Source organism: Cibotium barometz, chromosome 1 (assembly GCF_041138505.1).
Source record: "Cibotium barometz isolate CiBa-2024 chromosome 1, ASM4113850v1, whole genome shotgun sequence".
NCBI classification, from domain to species: domain Eukaryota; kingdom Viridiplantae; phylum Streptophyta; class Polypodiopsida; order Cyatheales; family Cibotiaceae; genus Cibotium; species Cibotium barometz.
In genome coordinates, this window is record NC_141046.1 from 25,964,728 (window position 1) to 25,986,023 (window position 21,296).

Sequence of the window (21,296 nt, forward strand, 5' to 3'; positions counted from 1 at the left end):
AATACAAGCTATTCTTTTCAAAAACCAAGAAAGTAATACTTACCTCTACAAGATGCTTCCTCCAATGGGGATATCTAGTATGCCACTAACTAAGCCAACAATCCATGGTTGGTAAGTTTGCATTAGCGACTTTACCGTTCATCTACCATGATCTAATGTGTATGTATTTTAAAAGTTCCTCTTCCTCACTCAATGCACAATGCCACTAACGACATAGTCGCTTGTGCTCTTTCTGAAAATTACGAACTACATATTGTACTGTATAGACATTCAAGCTTTGTTCCCAATGAAAAAGACATGAATGCTCATGACCTTCCAATATATTCTCTGGTCCATTATTATAGACTATCCTAATTGCCCTCCAGTTGGCTCCAGCCTCATCAACCATGAAGCCAAAAAATTTTGGTTTGGAAAAGCCTTTTTGGACCACAACAATGTTAATCATTTCCCAGAAAAGCACTCATGTGACTGTGTTCTCCTCTTTTATTTCGCAAGTTGCAATTGTCATGAGCTCACAGGCTGGATGCCATCATACAACAATTGGAAAAGTACTAAAAATAAGATCAAATTTTTTAAGAACTTTACAAGACCAAACTCTACCTTGGATCAAGCAGGATCAAGCACGCACCATCCTCCTGAATCTACAAGAGAATTGGACAACTTAACAAACTATGTAAACTTAAGTTCACAAGAATTACCAAACAAATGAAATCAATATGGAATTAACATTACCTTTAGGGGATGCATCTGTTCCAATAATAGTGACAACTCCATGTTGCTAATATTTGATTCATTCTTCGTATGCTTCCTGAGACAATTGCATCCAATACGAGTTGTTTGGTGATATCCATTTGTACTTTCCTTGGACCACTTATAGCCACCTCTGAAACTACCTCGTGCACAAGTTTTCTTATCTTTTGCAATGCTTGCCTTGATGTACCCCTTTGCACCTTATGCAAATGTTCCCCTTGATGTATCATCAATCTCGACATATGTGAGTCAGCAGGCATACAATAGTACACCATAGCACCACACATTCTTCTACATATAGGATTGTTCTTGCAGTAGAAACAAGTTAGTGATCCAGATCCATCCGAAGTTTCTCTGTGAGCTTGCTTATTATGTGAAAATTTACAAAGTTTCAATAAATACTCTTATAAATCAAAGTTTAATGAAATTAAGCCAAGACAATAAGCTTACCAATCCATGATGTTGTATTCGGTGTGCCGTTCATAGAAAAATTTGTAAAAATTATATACTCATTTTTAAAAAATAATCATTATTGTAACAAACATAAAAACATTCTTCAATCACTATAAATAGTGTCATTAATACATAAAATCTAAAATTCCTTTTCAATAATTATACTATATAATAAATGCTTGCATAACTAACTCTCATTTAATGATTATTCCATAACTAACTCTCATTTAATGATTATTCCATAACTAACTCCCATATAATGATTATTCCATAACTAGCTCCCATATAATGATTGCATAACCTTTACATGTCTTCTGTGATCCCAATTTAGGCTATAACCTTATTGCCAGTCGTCATCTAGGACTATTGCAAAGCAAAAGCACATCAAATAACTCTTGTACCTTTTTATGATTCCATCCATTTTTATTTCAAGTAAAGAGTACATCCTTGTATAGTTCTTAAGCCACTAATTTTAACCCCAAGTAAGAATGTGCTTGGAAAGAGTGGGTAGTTTAGGCATATCTTGTAAAGAGTGGGTAGTTTAGGCATGTGCTTGAAAAGAGTGGGTAGTTCTAGATTTGTCCATCTTGCACAAAGCTCCATAACTTGTTTGAAAGGCACAACTTCCTAGCCCAAGAGAATGCATATGCAATGTGACATGAGAACAATGTCCCTCCCTTACCCATGGAGTCGATGTTGGGTAATAGAGTCGTACATGTGATTGATAAATTAATTGATCGCGCGCATGCCGTGTGTGTGTGTGTGTGTGTGTGTGTGTGTGTGTGTGTGTGTGTGTGTGTGAGAGAGAGAGAGAGAGAGAGAGAGAGAGAGAGAGAGAGGTATTAAATTCATTTGTAATACCATGACCCCCCACCCTCACTAAGGGTGACAGATTCCCTTAGTGAGGGTGGGGGGTGGCACCCCCCCATCAACTAAGGGCAAGCGTCACCCTTAGTTAGTGGGGTGGGGAACGGTGTGGGAGGGGAATGGTCGCCCTTAGTTGGTGGGGGGGGGACAGTCGCCCTTAGTTGGTGACCCCCCCACCAACTAAGGGCAACTATCGTGAATTCTATTGTGAAGCCTAGAAGTCTACGTGACAAATCACATGTTCAAGGCAAAGGCAAAAGTCTTATGAAAGATGAAGGGGATGATGATGATGAAGAGGAAAAAGTGCCAAAGAAGGATGCAACGAAGGGAAAGGGAAAAGGAAAAGCATTCTAGGAAGAGGACGACTCTGATACCTCTCCATCAGAATATAACGAAAGTGATTCTCATGTTAGCACTCGGCAAGATCGAGGCAACCTTAAAAGTTAAAGAAGTTGGTCATGCCACAACATAGGCACGGCACTCTTTTACTTGTGGTTCATTGGTATTATTGTTACATTGTTTGGATACTAACATAGATTAAGTTATGGATTCAGATAAGCTTGGCAAGAGGTAAAGTGCCAAATGCACCATTGCGACATATTAATCTACCTAGCCCGGGTGACCTGACTCCAATCCAAATGAATTTGCCAGGTATGATTTTACTCATTGGTAATGATAATGTAAAGTATTTGTGTAGTGCATGCACTTACAAAATGTACACTTTGTAGGAGTGTCATTGTACCATGACAATAGTCCTCGGTGCTCCGAGCGAACATCAAAGTGCTAGTTCCTCTACCATTATAGAAGCCTCAGCATTAATAGGAATAATCAATTGTGACCACATGTGAAAAGATTGTAAAGTTGTGTCTTTTATATCCTGTAATGACAATTGACGTATAACTCTACTCAACATGGTGTGGCGTGACATCATTCTACAAAGATGATGGCATTTGTTGGGGATCCTTTGAAGATAGACCGTGCACTTCTAAACCAGGAGAGTTCACTGGAGCTAGAACATGTCTTTGATATGTTGCAGAAGGTCAATGTGGGAGATATGACCTTTATTGTTAAAGGTGTCAATACAAGCATAACGTGTGATTGTATTGTAATGAGGTTGCCAACAAGAGGTTCTGTTTATGGCTACCCCGATGACATTGTCTCACCATGGAATCTCTGCACATGTGAGTGATGAGATGATTGTCCCTTCATTAAGACCTTGTGTGTTGTTGTGTATATATTGCGTGTATGTCATGCTTACGTTTTTTGTGTATATCATTCTGATGCCACGTAGATGGAGAGGAGCATGCATTGCTTCAGATTTGTGAGACCATCTTAGACCACAATGGCTCTATTATTGTCATCGGTACTGAAGGAGAGAGAGGGTGGTGTGGGTTAGGTGGAGATGGTGGTGGTAATAGTTAGAGAGAGATTGTTCAAGTAGAGAGAGAAGGCAGCCAAGAAAAGCTTCCTCCACCAAGCTTCCTCGGTGACCATCCCTGGTTGAAATGGAAACCTATTACATCCATGACCATGGGCTCTCTGATATGATTTACTATGAATTTTTACATTTGTTGGTGGGAGGTTCTTTTATGTCTTGATTGTTTTTCCACGATTCTTGTGGTACTCCTGATTGACTTTTTATATGTCCCTTTAGTAAGGTGTTAAGCTAAGATTTTGTCTTACAAGCTACTTTAATGTGTAGGGACGATCCCGGTTCTTATATTACCACACCTCCTTGGGTCACAGTGTAATGGGCTCTTCACCCTTCTTAGAGTAGGTATGTTTTACATACCTACTCTAGGGCTAAGAGGTTCTTGTGGTAGCTTACGGTACTTTACTCTAGGGCTAAGAGGTTCTTGTGGTAGCTTACGGTATATGGGTAGGTTTACTTTTACATACTTTACTCTAGGGCTAAGAGGTTCTTGTGGTAGCTTACGGTATATGGGTAGGTTTACTTGTTGAGCTCTCATGGGGTTTATTTGTGAAATCTATTCTCTTCACATTGCATCTTTGAGCTCCTCTTCAATAGCTTAAACAACATCATCAACATTATCATCGATTTCTACATTCGTGGTAAGTATCATTTCCACACTCTACACTCTACAATTTTTCATACACTTTGTAGGTTTCCATCATCCATAGGTTATCTATTTAGCAGCTATTTCAAATGGGTATTAACAGTACCTATTGTAGTAGTTGGGATATTTTCATTATGTATCAGAAATTAGTCATTTGCAGGCAAAATGGCAGAAGGAAGTGATGTATTTGGGATGCTTTCCAGTGAGGATAAGCTTGACGGGACCAACTACCCATTGTGGTCCTATATGATGTGCCATGTATTGGTCGCCAAAGTGCTTTCAAATGTTGTTATTGGCATTGAGGCACATCCTATTTCACCAACACAACATAGTACATGTACTTTAAATGGTGATACAAGTTCTGATGTAACTATGGCATCTACCTCTACACCTCCCACAATAGAATAAGACTGGTGGGATGGCAGGGATGCATATGCACATACATTATTGACACTTTCAATGAAAATAAGCATTATTCCTCATATGCGCTCATGTAAACTGTAAAGCATGCATGGGATGTGCTTTACCAGGTGTGTAACGAGGCATAAGTGGCCTAATTACACAAGCTATTAGAGTCCGAGCATATGATTGAAAGAGATTTAATGGATGAGTTCCTCACAAGGATTAAAGATCTTAGGGAGCAGTTGGCACGTATTGCTTAAGCCTATACTGATAGTTCTTTGGTCTACTATTCTCACAGCACTACTAGATTCATACCATTGTTTTGTATCTACACTTCAGCTCATGAGATGAAGGGTAACCCCAATGCCGTTGCTTTTGATGAGTTAGTTTGCGCAAGAGAAATCTTGGCAAAATCGAACTAGTATGCATGTGGGAGATGAGGCACTTGCTACTAGTAAAAAAGGTAAGGACAAAGCTTTTCTTAGGGTAGCTATAAGCCAAAGACAGAACCAGCTTAGACTTCTAGAAAGGATGCTCAAAAGGGGGGTGATAAGGTTAAGAAAAAAGGCAAATGCTGGAAGTCAGGCCATTACATCAATGAATGCAAAAAAAGACTAGAGAAGGAGAAGAAGAAAGAGTCAGGCGCATGGTTGTGGGGCTGATGCATCAACACCAAGTGCTGAAAAGAAGAAGCCAGCGATCTATACACATGATGATTATGCATTCATTGTGCACTACAATTATGTCACTAATTTAATCTTTCAAAGTGGTATTCGTGTTAATATAATTGTCAAGATCAAAGAAGCATAAATGCACAATTTCACAGGGGAATTTTAATGAAACTAAAGATTTATAAGGTTGACCAATATAAGGGGTGTCACCATATGGAAGTGCAAATTGAGTAGTCATTATGAAACTAAAGATTTATAAGGTTGACCAATATAAGGGGTGTCACCATATGGAAGTGCATATTGAGTAGTCATTATGATGTCCACATTCATGATGGAAGATGAATATGAACCCATGAATGTCATATGCTAATAGGTTGTAGAGATATGACTTAATTAGAAATCCATTAGTAATTACTACCTCTTGAAGTTTCATTGATGCCACAACATATTCTACACAATTGAAAAAGATTTCGTAAGTGAAGTATACAATGGGCACGTCCACATGCTAATACCAAGCAAGAATAGGACCTGCAACCTCATGCTTAGGATTGCGACACTACAGTAGTTAAGATGCATGTTTTATGGTGCAAACAATCACCTTGAGAACTTTAAAAGATAGCCAAAAGAAACCAACCTAGTGGAAATAATATTTGCAACCTATATCTTCTATTAAGTCTACCACTGGAATTGACATCTAGAGGCACGAGGGTCCAAGAGTGAAAAGTTTCAATATCATAGCATTATCACCATGCATGTTCATGGAAGGTAAGAGAACATGAATTGATCTTCTCATAAATAGCTACTTAAAAGGCATTGTGTAATTATTGCTAATCAAAGTGCTATGCATATTTAACATAAAACAAATTACGTAGCTTCTTGTGATAGCAACTTAAAAGGCATTACATAATTTTTGCAAAGCAAAGTGTTATGCACATTACAATGGAACATTTTGGAGCTTGTGACAAAAATCAAGGAAAATTTTAGTAATGAAGAAGAAACTAGCAAGGATCAAAGAGGCCATTTATATAAAGTAAATGGATCATACATGTGATATATTGATTTTTATCTTTACAAAGCTTAGTTATGTATGATATAATATAAACCCTAAAGGCAAAATAATGACTTTGTGCATGTATTTATCAACAACTTGTAAAAGAACAAAGTGAAGGCTCTAAAAGATCTATATATTATTATGTCCCTCATATAAACAAATGTGTACTAGGTGGTCCCATATTGTGTCATACTTTGGGCAATACATTTTTTTCATAATCCATAAAAAATATTTGTGTGGAAGAGTGAGATTTGAAACATCATAAATTATTTTACATCATGAGAGGGTCATGACATAGTGTGTCCACATAATAATGCAAACTTCAAGGCTCAAAGCATGCAAGAATGTGGGCTTGCATAAACAAACATGGCTGCATGTTGTGTATGCAAAGTGCATTTTTCTTAATGTGAGCAAATTCGCCAGTGGTTTTCCCCCAGTAACATCTATATTGGTATAGATTGTAGTTTGACTTCAAAAAATGCCCCCTCTGTTATAATGAAATCTATGAGCGCACTTTAGGTGACGTATTCTTAGAGCTTTTACACATATATTTAAGAATAAGCAATGGATGGGCATGATTGCTTGGTAACGATGGATATTTCCCTTATTTCTTGTTACCCACTAGGTGCAAGACTTGACACTTTTTCCATTACCCTTGAAGGCCCTTAAAGACACTAAAATCAAATCAAAAGTATACATAGGGGGTTTACAAACTTTATTGGGGTGTTACTGTAAAGGTGGTTGGACCTCGAAACTTCGTAGGGGGTTTACATACTTAGTGTGCCCTTGATTTTTCCACTGAAAAGGTGGAGGAGTCTCTTCTGTCCATCTCTCTGCCTGCCCAAATGTTACGCAGTTTTTCTCACTTGTGTGTAAACCGCGCTGCGTCACGGACGGGGAGACTTTGTGTTTAATAGACTTGGACATGGGAGATCTTCCCCCTTTTTTAGGGTGTCTATTGGAAAGACCGGTGTCCAACAAGTGTGTAAACCCCTATGCTTGTGACAAAATCATAAGAAGAACAATAAGAACAACAAGTGTGTAAACCCCCATGCTTGTGACAAAATCAATAAGAAGAACAATATACTATGTACTCAAGGTTGCATTAGTTTAAAAGTTTAGTTCCTCAGAGACACTGATTTGTTCCAACTCGATCTTGGGTCCTCGTTTTCTCGATAAAACTCTCCTCAAGTAGCTCGGAATCTGGATTTGTGGCCTCTCTGAGAGCCGTCTGTCTGTCAAGCTTTTAGTATCTGTCACGCTTTGCACAGGTCGTGGGGCACATTGGTGGGCAATTTACACACCAATCGCAGATTTGGCAGCATGCAGGCGGCTAAAATGCATCTCGGCTCGAGCAGGGCAGCTTCAATTCCGCCAAGACCACACCCAAGCTCACACACTCGATGATGAACACCTACATTCAGTCATGCACTGCTTTGGTATGTAACTTCTTCTCTCAGAGTGAATGCCTCAGGCATAATGCGGCCACATTTCACTTGCTAATCCTGATAGGAGGGGCGACTGTATTACCTGTCCATAGTCCGCCCCTTTGTGTTTTGCATACTAGTTCTTGCTATAGGATCGTTTAATGATTTGATGTATGCTGTCGTTATGGTGCCTCAGGGGGACATTTCATCATCAACAGTCGCCCTTTACTCCATTCTTAAACAAGCCTCACTTCAGGCACGCTCTAAAAATGTCTGGACAAGTCAGTGGGAAGACGGTCATATGGCTATCAGTTTTCCTATTTCTTAGCATTTTTCTACTTCTTTCCACAACATGGGACCTCAGATCATCACTATCAACACAACTGGTGGATCTTCGCAAGACTTTTCATGGTTCAATTATTGGGACCAAGTCCGAGTTGCCAATAGGCGGCTTGTGCGAGGGGCCTTTGAGAGTATACATGTATGACATCCCTCAAAAATTCAACTTAGGGATGCTGAAACCGGGCTCTCACTGGGAGTTGCCTTGGGCAGAGCAAAAGGTTCCTCAATGGCCATCAAGATCAGGTTTGAAAAGACAGCACAGTGTTGAGTATTGGATGATGCTGTATCTCTTAGATTCTGACGCGAGAAAAGGTGAGGAGAGAGCAGCGGTCAGGGTTGCCAATCCAGCCGAGGCAGATGTTTTTTTTGTGCCCTTCTTTTCATCTTTGAGCTTCAACACTCATGGTGTCAATATGCTAGATCCGGAGACAGAGAAGGACCGTATGTTGCAGGTACATTAGATCAATTTTGGTGTGATGCTCATGTTTGTGATCAAGTGAGTCAAGTACTCTTTTTGAGCCATGAAATTTAGGTGTACTTCTGCAAAATAGCTAGAGAGAGAGAGAGAGAGAGAGAGAGAGAGAGAGAGAGAGAGAGAGGAGGACTGTATGTTGCAGGTACATTAGATCAATTTTTGTGTGATGCTCATGTTTGTGATCAAGTGAGTCAAGTCCTTTTTTTGATCCATGAAATTTAGGTGTACATCTGCAAAATAGCTAGAGAGAGAGAGAGAGTTATATTAATGTCTATGGAAGGTTGCAAGGGTCTACCATAAGTAATACAATGGCATAGTTGTTACGAGGCGCGCCTCTAACGGTTCGAGGCGTACGACTGCTGATCGAGGCGTCCACCAAAAAATAAAATTATATATATATATATATATATTTTGCTGGTTTGAGTCTTTAGATGGGGGCTTTAAGGGCCCAAGGCAGCCCCTCTCACACACACTCTCTCTCCCTCATTCTCTCCCTCCCTCCCTTAAGCGTTTCTCAAGACCCAAAGTTCAAAGTTCAAACTTCAAACACACTAGGATGATGATGTTTTTTATACCCCACTTTTGGATTTCTCTCTATACTCTACTGGTTCATTTCAGTTTACTCTGTACCCTTGAATCTTGATGATGTATCCAGATGATGAGGATGGACTATTTTGGTCTCATAGGTCATTGTGGCCTTTTGCAGACGTTTAATACAGCTTTCTTTCTTTCACACACACCCTCTCTCTCCCTCTCATACACACCCTCTCTCTCTCTCCCTCAAGGCTCATACATACACACTCTAGTCTCTCTCTCTCTCTCTCTCTCTCTCTCTCTCCCTCTTATACACACCCTCTCTCTCCCTGCCTCAAGGCTCATACACACACACTCTAGTCTCTCTCTCTCTCTCTCTCTCTCTCTCTCTCAACTTTCACTATATATATTATATCTATCTATCACTATATATATATATATATACACCAAGATTCCTTGCCAAGCTTAAATGGTCCCAATGCTCGAAAAAAACATATTTTTCAATAAATCAAAATAAGGGCTTAAATCTATCTGGTTTTTATTTCCGAAATCTCTACTTCATATCGGTTTTGTAACTAAAATATATTATGTTGCGTTCTTATGTTAGTAAGAAGCAATCTAATTGGGAAGAGTACTTGCCCTTATTGGAGTTTGCCTATAACAGCTCCAAACACTCAGCGACTGGATTTACACCATTCATGTTAATGTATGGATTCCAGCCGAGATCTCCGATGGCTGTAGGTATATATATATATATATATAAAACAGACGCCTCTAACACGCCTCTAACGTCTCTAAAAATTACGAGTCTTTCAAGGCACGTACCATACCCGCCTTGTACCAAACGTCTCTGACGCCTCTAACAACCTTGTACAATGGTACCATGGATATACTGGCCCATGGAAGAAGTAATGTTGGGTATACATCCAGTAGTAGCAGATGATGATCCTATGATCCCTCCTTAGCCAATACCAATCTCAAGATAGAAAGAGGGTTATGCCTCTGTGATGGGAGCATGTCGTGTTGGTGGAGAACCTCCCGGATCTATCTGTGTGGTGGAGGGTCCTGAAGCTCTAGGTCACGGGTGTTGGGCTCATAGAATGGATTGAGCACTCTTGCTAAGAACTCCTATGGAGGATTGAGCTAGAGCGTGGATATGTGTGGTGGGCTTTGATGTCAGAACAAAGGCATTGGTATGGGTGGTGGACTTTGATGTGGATGTGTGTGACAAAGAAATCGGGGATGATGGCTCTATGGGAGGTGTCCTATCGGGGTTGGGCTTGTCTCTCAATGCATTGTGACGTGTCTGAGGATTTGTGTAGAAAGCGTCAATGTGTTCATTGGAAGCATCAAGAGGGTATCGCCCTAACTAGACTGCACGCAAATCACCAGTGATAGTGTCCTATCCTTCGGTAGTCCAAAGAAACTAATGTTGAGAAGGCCGCGCACAAGTCTCGAAGACTTTGGCCATGAGTTACAAGTGCAAAATTTTGTAAGATTGTGGAACAATGTTCTCGCAAATTTAATTTCTCTCTTTGATTGGAAATCATATGTACTTGGAAAATCCGGTGCTGAGCACTCGCATCCTTTGTTTGAAAGATTACTCCCAAGGAATAGAGAATTTCGTTGAAGGGGGGGCCGGTTGTTTCGGTCCCAGTGTGGTGTGACTGGTGTCCTATGCATATGATATTATTTTTCAGCATGTGTGATTATGTATAATGGCTATGGCCAGTGTTTAAATGCTTAAGTTCAAATTGATGGTCATGTAAAAGTGTGTTGAAGACCTTAGTCCCTGGGCGTGGAATGATTCGGTTACAGTGGTATCAGAGCATAGGCTTTCTCGGAAGCGGAGGCTTTCTTTTATCAATGAGGATGAGAAAAGATATCAAGTGGGGACCATCATTGCTATTAAGCATGGCCAACCTATTCACTTGTGGAAGCAGCTATGCGTCAAGAGCATGAGTAGTAGATAGCTTAGTCTAAGGATTTCTGGATTCACAGAATTTATCCTGGAAGTATGGAGTTAGCTTTATGTGCCCATATTTAGCACTCTTTTCATATGGATATTGTGGATTATATTATCAAGCTTACAGGCAAGCTATATGGAGATACATCTTGAGATATCTTATGGATATGGTGAGGAGATCTTCTTTTGGCTTCATGACTTGCAAAGAAAAGCTAAGTATACTTTGACTTTTGCAAAGTTGGTGCCTTTTGCAATTTATTGTTAAGTGTTTTTGGACACTTAAGCCTTGTATGTTGGTACAAGGAGAATTGTGTGTTGTTTGCCTTGAACTGTTTCATGTAAACAATGTTAATGGTTGAAAAGCTTGGTTTATATGGTTTTCATACGGATATGTCCAAGGACTATGGACTAAATTTATGGCACATCCTTTGCTTGGGGATTTATACATAAATGATGGTTTGGTGCATCTATATGGTTATTATTGGCTAAGTGATTTTTGGGCTTTATGCTTCAATGGTTTCATATATATATATATATATATATATATGTGTGTGTGTGTGTGTGTGTGTGTGTGTGTGTGTGTGTGTCTCCGGAGGTTTGACAGAAACTCAGTACGAATGACTTTGTGTGAATATATGCTCTTATGTGTGTGTGTGTGTGTGTGTGTGTGTGTGTGTGTGTGTGGAGTGCGTGTGTGAGAGCATATCTTGATACAAAGTTCTACACCCACTATTGGGCACTGATGACGTTAGTGGGGATGTCGTAGTATCTAGTCCATACTATGCATAATGGAGTTGATAGTTATATAGTCTTGTGGGTTGACTACCATGAGTATATAACATGCACATTCCTAAAAGGTGAATTTGGGCATGTTCCTAGATTCATCTAGGTATATATATATATATATATATATATATATATACATTGTTTATGGCTTCCTTCATTGGGATGGATTATGTTTTTGGCTCCCTTTATTTGGGATGCATTGGACTTATGGAACTCATGGTTAGCTTATGGATCAAGGATTTCTATTGGCAGCCTAGGCCCTAAATGCCTATAAAACTATCGGTGGCTGAAATGCCTATAAACTATGTGTAGCAAAAAGTGTTTATAGAGCACCCAGATATCTATCCCTATGAGTGATTCTTATCTTATGTCACACACTTGAGCCCACCTCTTCTCCATGGTGTGTGGTCAGAGTACCAACATGGAGTGCAAGTGGTAGAGTGGACATGACACCTGGTTGGCAGGGGGACTTGATGTCTGCGCTCAGATCCAGTGGACGTTCTACATTTGCGTGCACGGTCAATCGGTCTTCTATTTCTCGGCCTGGTGTTCACATGTGTAAGCATGGAAGCCAGTGGGAGAGTAGCATGTGTTTGAGGTGACACTGGGAATTGGGGAACGAGTAGCTGCTCCTTGGAGTTGGATTTGATTTGTAGTATGGACAAAGAGACATGATTATGGATTTGATTTGTAGTATGGACAGAGAGACATGATTATGTTATCTGGACTTACGGAACTGTTTTGTCTTGCCCATTTATTTGGGACATCATTTTTATCTCTTCGTTATCTCGTGGTCATACAGTTTAGTCTGGAGGCTGAAAATCAGAATTTTGAGCAAGTTTTGACCTTTGGAAACCTTGGAACAATGTCTCTACTGGTGTCAGATGAATGGAGAACACTTTGTGTGGTGCATAGAGATGATATTGAACTCATGCATCGCCGATCATGCTGAAAACCAGTGTGGACAGCACATAGAGGGTGGTCCCTTGAGCGTGTGTCCGCGGTATTGTGTGCTCATGAAGCCTCAGATACAACGGGTGGTGCTTGGTGGCTATGAAAGCTCCTCGTGGGAGTATTCTTTGGCATGACTATCACCACTAGAGGTAACTACTCCTAGACTCCGAGGATCACTGCACGCGAGTTCACATCATGGATAAGAATGGCCAACAAGTAGCTTCTATTAACAACATAAAAAATACTACAAATATAATCAGGGAACAATCCAAATTGCTGACACCAAACCAGTCCAAGAAAGGTCAAGTTCAGGTGCAGTCCAGTGGATAGCACACCAAGTCTTTGTACCTCTTCATTCTCTTGCAATATAACAAGCACATACACTGGCCAGTAGTGGGGGCCCTTGAGAGGGTAGTTGGGACCCAATATTGTGTCCTTGCATATTTTCTGAACCCTAATCTCTATGCATATTCAGTTTTCAGCAAGTGTGATTGCATCGTTAATCTTATCTTTGATACACTTCTGCATAGGCACATGTTATAGAATGTAAGTTACAATGGTGACACACGAGTTCTTTTCTAGTACATATCAAGGAGGATACTTTTTTTTTTGTCGCAACAAACTGTTTTTAACAGCTTTTCTCAACTTCCATAATTGCAGGTTGAAATTATGAACTTCTTACAGAATTCGGCATGGTGGCAGCGATCAGGTGGTCGAGATCACGTTCTTGTCATGCACCACCCCAATGCCTTGAGATTTGTGAGGGAGGGCTTGAACTCCTGTATTTTTATTGTTGCTGATTTCGGACGGTTCACTCAGAAGGTTGCGTGGCTGGGGAAGGACGTTGTCGCTCCTTACACGCATGTGGTGGACACCTATGTAAATGATAATGTGACAGATCCCTTTGAAGCCAGAAGCATGCTGCTTTTCTTCAGAGGAAGGATAAGGCGCAAGGATGTACGTATATGCATGTGTGTGTGCATGTTGTTTGGTCACATCTCTGGTTGTTATTATAAAGCAGGCTGGTTCATGTGGCAGGATGGTGTAGTGCGGATAAAATTGGCCAAGCTTTTGCAGAATCATCCCAATGTGATATATGAAGAGAGTGAAGCCAAAAATGGAGGAGTTGAAATGGTACTGCCGTTTTTAGCTTGACTTTACAGATCGCTGCACTATCTGTGTTAAAAATCTTTCAAGCTTGAGAAAGGCTTTGTTAGACATGAATGTTCTCGTTACTGCTGCTTTGCTACTTAAGAAAGAAAGAAAGATTTTATTGGCGTCTACTAAAGGCGCAATGGGTGCATGAGACCAAAAGTGTCACACATGTTCAATGTGAGCTGAAGATCATAAACATAAACACGGAAACAGATGTGTACATATATGTGCACACATATGTACATATATATGTACACATCTAGAGATGTCAATTGTTTGCTGTGAAGATGAGGCTGCTTGATGGCGGTTCAAGATCTCTTGAATCTGGAGTGAATGAGCTGGGGGTGGTTGGGGTCTGATGGGACAAGGGCGTCTAGCCCTCTGGAGTGTGCATGCCTGATCTGATGTGACTCCCATGGGCCTGCTGCGAGGGGGCACTGTGGTATAGGTTCCCGTATCCAATGTGATAGGCTGTGGTGCCTCCCTATCCACCCCTCTAGGCCTATGAGACGAAAGTGATACAATAATGTCCATGGCATATTGCATCATGGAACAGAAAATAAAATAAAAACAGAACAAAACTATCTGACTGGAGTGATACAAAACTGTCCATGGAAATCTCATCATGGATTACCAGGAACATGAAACATGAGAGGAGCATCAGCTCTCGTTAGATGGTATACCACTCTCCAAAATATGAAGCATGGGGGTAATGAGTATGGTGGAGAGGTCTCCCTCAACTACGTTATGTGGAAAGATGGGCGATGGAGCATGTCTTGGATGTGGAGCTGATGAGCGGATGGTGGCCGACGTCCACAAGCCAAGGGCATCGGGCATGCTAGAATGCGGAGGCCCGGTCCGAGGTAATTCCTCAGGCGAGGTGGGTCCGGAGTAGCCTAAGGTTGGTCCACAGGATCCACTATATGGGTGTCCTCCTACTGGGTTCGAAATGAATTGGTGATGTGGAGCCGATGAGGGAATTGTGGCTGACATCCACAGGGTCGAGGGCGTCAGGCATGTTGGAATGCGGAGGCCCGGTCCGAGGTAATTCCTCAGGTGAGGTGGGTCAGGAGCAACCTAAGGTTGGTCCACGGGATCCACTGTATGGGTGTCCTCCTACTGGGTTCGAAAGGAATTAGTGATGGTTGGCTAGCGAGGGAGGGGTCGAGGTAGTTGGGGCTGAAGCTGTCTCAAGAAAGTGCCCCTATCTTGTCTGCGGAGCTTGAGCAGGAAGAGCCCTAGGCAACGTTGGTCCGGGAAGTCAATGATCGTGGAGAGGGGGCCAAATCCCTCATGGAACAGCCATTGAAACCTCCCACGGATCTCATAGTATACTGGGCAGCGACATACTTAATGCTCCTTCGTCTCAACCTTTGCGTGGCATAATGGACAGATTGTAAGATTCCTCCCTCCAGCTTTTGAGGTGTAAAGGAGTAAGAACCTCCCCTTCTGTTCTTGAAATTGTTCCTCTCTCTGGAATAAAAGAAAAATCTTGTTTTACCTTGTTTTGATCCGGAGAGAGAAAATGTTTAGAGAGAGGTAATCTAAAATTGAGATATTTTTGGATATAAAAATCCTCCTAGTGTCTAAAATGGTTTTCCCTAAAACAGAATTTTAAAACAGAATTTCAAAAAGAACTTTTCAATGTGCATTTGGAATTAATTGAGAATGTGTATAAAGGACCTTAGTCTAAGGGTTAAGATTTTCAGAAATTTTTGGATTATGGTCTAATTAAGGTTCCTATGGATCAATTGAATTAATCCAAGTGTGGGGATGAGATAAATCCAAAGCAAGGTGGTAAGGTACGTAGTGTACGGTACGCTATCAGTACGTACGGAACGTACTTCTGTACGGAACAAATTTTAAGGTACGTAAACAGTACGTACCATTTGTAAACAGTCCTAGAAACCTGAATATTTTGTAGACATAGCAACCAAAATACTTAAAATAAAGAGACTGAACCTCATTACTTAAAGTTTAAATCAATTATCAGTTACCAAGCCCATTACACAATACCTCATGTTAACAGTCATAGTGATATAAGTAAGAACCATGAAAGTCACAGATGATAAAAGAGAGTACAAATATCATGTCTACAGCTGCCAGCACATGTCCTGGTCCACAAGTGCAAAAAACAAAACAATGAAACACTACAGTTGTCTAGACTCTAGAGTCTAGACGCAAGAGTCTCAAATCTCATCATCAGATGAAGATGATGAGTCTTCTGAAGAGAGCATGCCTCCATCATTGATACCATTGCCCTCTTCATCGAACTCTGGCTCAACAGCAACAAGCTCCAGTGCATCCTCGTCATGTGCCACCGGGGGGGGGGGGGGAACGTACGGATCCGTACAGTACGGTACTGTACCGTGCCGTATGGCTGTACCGTACTGTACGGATCCGTACGTACGTACGGAATCAACCTTGATCCAAAGAATAAAAGAAAATATCCAAAAATGAGTAAATGCTTACATAAGATGAAGAGTTGACTGAGTACAAGGTTTATTAGTTAAAAACTATGAGATATTACTAAAAAAATAAAATATTTTGGTATAATGATACATTTTTGACATCTTGGTAAGGAGGGGGGAAGACTTTAAGGAGGTGCCTATTTCACACATGTGGATGAGTTTTAAATTTATAAAAATTGTGATATTTTTATCTCTCCTCTCTCTTGGATCAAACCAAATAAAAAAGGGAGCCAAACTGATCCAAATCTTGCTCAAATTTAGTCAAATTGAAGCTGAAAAATTTTAGAACTTAGTTGGACTCAGTTAGTGGCCTCCCTCATCTATAAATAGACCCTCATTCTTTTGTATTCTCATTTGTGAACTATACCATGCCAGTATTACATTAAAATGATGATATTTTTTATTATCCTTTAAAAATCCTCTACATTTTGGAGAGATTGGAGCTTCTCTCTCTCTTCAACCTTCCTTGGAGCTTTTCTCTTAACACACTAACCAATTGATTGGTTAGGGGCTTCTTCTAAGATAGAGAAGCAAGCAAAAACAAGAGGTAAAGTGTAATTTTATGGTTTTTTTCTACTATTCTCAATGTTTTCACTTCTCAACTCCTCTCAAGCTTGAGAAGTTTCTAAATTAAGTGTTTATAATGCAAATTTAGCTTTTCTTAAGAGTTGTAATGAATAATTTAGAAAAGTTTACATTTATGCTTTTTATGTTTATCTCTCTCTCCAAAAGAATGGTCATTCCTATGACCAATTCTTTATTCAAATGATGCTTCTCATTGAGAAATTCTCAATTCACAAATCAAACTCTAGGCTTGTGAAGCTAGAGGTTAAGAAAGTGGTTTTTTTATACTTTTATGCTTCTAAAATTATGATAATCTTATGATTTAAATCCAAAAATTGGATTTAAGTTTAGAAGATAGTTATACTATCATAATTGTATTACTATGTTTATTCTTTTCAAAAATATAAAAAATTATCAGTAATAGCAGCGGAGCTATAGCAAAATTTTTAAGAAATTGATACATAATTCATTCTTATGCATAATGTGAAAAGAGGACTTCCTATTATATTCTAGGATTGGTCATCCTATGCTAAAAGAATGATTTTCATCACATTCAATGGAAAACTAATTTTTAAGATTTATGTATAATTAAATAATTAAGAAAAGAAAAAATTATGATAATTTTATTTAAATGATAAAAAAGAAATTCCCATGACATTTAGAATTCAATCATTTAAATGGAAAAAGTGAAATTCTTAGCATATTGAATTAATGGATATTTTAATTAAAATTTAAAGAAAAATTTTAGATAAATTTATTTTATGTATGAGAAATATTTAAATGATAAAAGAGAAATTCTCATGACATTTGGAATTCAATCATTTAAATAGTAAAAGTGAAATTCTTGGCATATTGAATTAATGGATATTTTTATTAAAGAAAAGAGAAATTCTAAATAAATTTATTTGATGATAAAAGAGGAATTTTCATGACATTTAGAATTCAATCAAATGTAAAAAGAGAAATTTTCATGACATTTAGAATTCAATCAATCAAATGTTAAAAGAAGAATTCTCATGATATTTGAGATCTAAGAAATTAAATGAGAAAAGAGAAATTTTTAGTCTAATTCAATTTATGAATATTTATCAAAAGTGAAATTTTGAGCATTATTGGGAAATATGGATAGAATTGATTTTTGTAAATCTTATGAATTCTTTTATTTAAAAGAAGAATATTGAACATATTTCACTTGAAAAATTTGAGAAAGAATATAAAAATAGCCGTCTCGAGAAAAAGAATCTTTACCAAGGCCAAACAATTGACAGAAATTTAGAAAAAGTCCCATCGTCGGTATCGAAGTAGAAAAAGCTACCAAACGGAAATGAGATATGATAAGATGTGAATGGATGTGATAGAATGTGATAAGATGTGAATGGGATGTGATAGGATGTGGTGTGATATAAATAAATGTGGATGAGATGTGAAGTAAATGGATGTGGATGTGAATGATGAGATATGAGGTTATGTGAAAGGATGAGATGTAAAGTAAATAGATGTGGATGTGTATGTGAAAGAATGTGATGTAAATGAATGTGGATGTGAATGATTAGATGAGAATGAGATGTGAGGTTATGTGAAAGGATGAGATGTAAAGTAAATGGATATGGATGTGTGCGAAAGAATGTGATGTAAATGAATGTGGATGTGAATGAGATGAGGTTATGTAAAAGGATGTGATGTGATGTAAATTGATGTGGATGTGAGAGGATGTGATGCGATGTAAATGGATGTGATGATGTGACATGATGTAAATAGATATGGATGTAGATGTAGATGTGGATGCGGATGCGGATGCGGATGCGGATGCGGATGCGATAAGATGTGATGTAATGTAATGTAAATGGATGTGAACGCGGATGTGGAATGAGATATGATGTGATGTAAAGGGGATGTGGATGTGATATGGATGTGATGTGATGTAAAGGGATGTGGGTGATGTGATGTAAAAGGATGTGGATGTGAATGTGAATGTGAATGTGATGAGATGTGAAGTGATAGATGTGAATGTGAATGAATGGATGGATGTGAATAGTCGTGCATGTGAATGACTGGATGGATGTGGATGAATGAGATGGGATGTGTATGAATGAGATATGATATGGATAGTTGTGGATGTGATGTAATGTGGATAGAATGTATGTGATGGGATGGTGATGAGAATAAATATGATGGATATGAATGAATGTGATGTGATGGATGTGATATAAATGGATGTGATGTGATAGATATGAATGAATGTGATGTGATGTGATAGATGTGAATGAATGTGATGTGATGTGAATCAGGATATATATGAATGGATGAGATGTGATGTGATGTGATGTGATGTGAAATGGATGTGATGTGATGTGGATCGGGGTACATATTGGATGAGATGTGAATGAATGTAATGTGATGAGATGTGGACATGGGTAGATGCGAATGGATGAGATATGATAAGGATAAATGTGAATAGATGTGATGAGATAGAATATGATGTGATTGGATAAGAATGGATGAAGGACTATAGGAATACATATGATTGGACGTGGATTAAGAAATGTAGATTGATGTGAAACAATGTGGAAAGACGAGAGTTCGTTATAGAAACTGTATTTATGACTTGTTTTATGTCAAGAATGCTGGGGAAGCATTTTGACCGTCTTGTGAATGAGGTCGTGGAGACCTAAAGTGAATGAGGTCGTGGAGACCTAAGTGATAAACTTGCAACAGCTGACGGAGAGTCAATGGAGGACGGCTCGCGTAACAAGGTCGGTCGAGGTCTTGACTTACCTCGGTTCGATTTAAATGGTGAGCTTCCGGTACGGTGGATGAGGGACCAAGGAAGCGGCCTATGAGTGAAGCGCTAGGTGACCTGCGAAGGTTCCTAGAGGGTGCCGACCATACGGTACTCGGGCTGTGCGTTGCCAAAGATACCCACGCGTGCGTTGAGGAAGAAAATGTAACAAGGAGTTAGAGTTGTTTTTTGAAACCGGGCATGGATCTGGTTGATTGACCTTGCTGGTTCTCAACGGATGAGTCCATGGCTCTTTATATGGATTTGTTGGTTGATCTTGCTGATCTTCAACGGAGAGTCTATTTGGATTTTTATAAGTGAATATATTTCCGGGTACTATGAGTTGGTCTCCACAAGAGGAGAGATGGTATTCCTAGGCTGCGTGGCCAGGATGGAGCTATTGTTTTTGATCCCCCACATGTGAGAGCCATCACCACGGATTTCTTCCGATCTCTTCTCACTGGTGTCCCATTATCCCCCCAGGTGATGGATGCTTGTGAGAAAGACTGGAGGCACACAAGAGAGGTGGTTCCCCCCTCCCTTCGGTCTTTCTTATTGACCCCTTTCACTTCAGAGGAGGTGGCGGAGGCGATGACAGCATTACCTAGGGGCAAATGCCTGGGGGCGGATGGGCTTATTGTCTCTTTCGATCTTCGCCATTGGGACCTCATGGAAGGTGGTCTTCGAGCTGTCTTTAATGAGATTATGTTCACAGGTGCCATGCTAGAGAGGCTCACAGAGGACTTGATACATTTGATTTCCAAGGAGGGTGGTGATAGATTGGAGATCTGGCAGTGGAGACCCATTACCCTTCTAGGGACGGCCTATAAGATTTTGGCCAAGGCCATCAATAGGCGACTTTAACCTTCTCTCCCAGACTTGATCCACGACACTTAGACTGGTTTTGTTCAGGATTAGAGCATTCTAGACAACATCTTTACCTTTTGGAAGGCGACAACTTCGGCCAGGATGCGGCAGCAGGACCTCATTGTGCTACTCCTAGACTTTGAGGAAGCTTATGACAGGGTGGAGTGGAGCTTTCTGGAGGGCACATTGAGCCGAATGGGATTTCCCATGGAGTGGATTCGTGGAGTCTCAGGACTTTATTCAGCATCACACAGCCAGATTCTCATTCAGGGAGCCCGAGGCGACAGACTCTCCCTTTCCCACTCGGTTCAACGGGGCTGTCCTCTGGCACCATACCTCTTCCTATTTGTTGTCGAGGCCATGAGTAGTTTTCTCTCCACCCAGGAGACCGGACTTGAGGGATTGCGTCTTCCCCTCCATACGCAGGAGGAGCTGTTGGACTCAGAGTTTGCAAACCACACAACAGCCCACCTTGCAGGAGATGTTGGGAATCTCCAGAGATTTACGGAGGCGATTGAGATTTTCTGTCGTGCATCAAGAGTACAGATCAACTGGCACTAGTCATGTGGTTTTTGGGTAGGCTTAGCACCCGCCCCGACTTGGCGACCAATTGAGGCCTTCTAGCGGATCTCGAGGGGCACTCCAGTCCACTACCACGGTTGCCAGGTTGGCATTGATATCTCTCCCAAGCAGCAGCTCGCTCC

At 40.1% G+C, this 21,296-nt stretch overlaps 1 protein-coding gene across 1 annotated transcript in view; it reads left to right on the forward strand.

The window, feature by feature from the left end:
* The first annotated feature begins 7,413 nt into the window (after positions 1–7,413).
* The window catches only part of LOC147641793 (putative arabinosyltransferase ARAD1), a 33,283-nt gene continuing 19,400 nt past the window's right edge, over positions 7,414–21,296 (forward strand). Inside the window, exons 1-4 of the mRNA XM_086799734.1 lie at positions 7,414–7,711; positions 7,896–8,493; positions 13,417–13,713; positions 13,795–13,890. Of these exons, the coding sequence (XP_086655860.1) occupies positions 7,969–8,493; positions 13,417–13,713; positions 13,795–13,890 (918 nt within the window). The 5' untranslated portion in view covers positions 7,414–7,711; positions 7,896–7,968. The remainder of the gene's footprint in view (positions 7,712–7,895; positions 8,494–13,416; positions 13,714–13,794; positions 13,891–21,296) is intronic.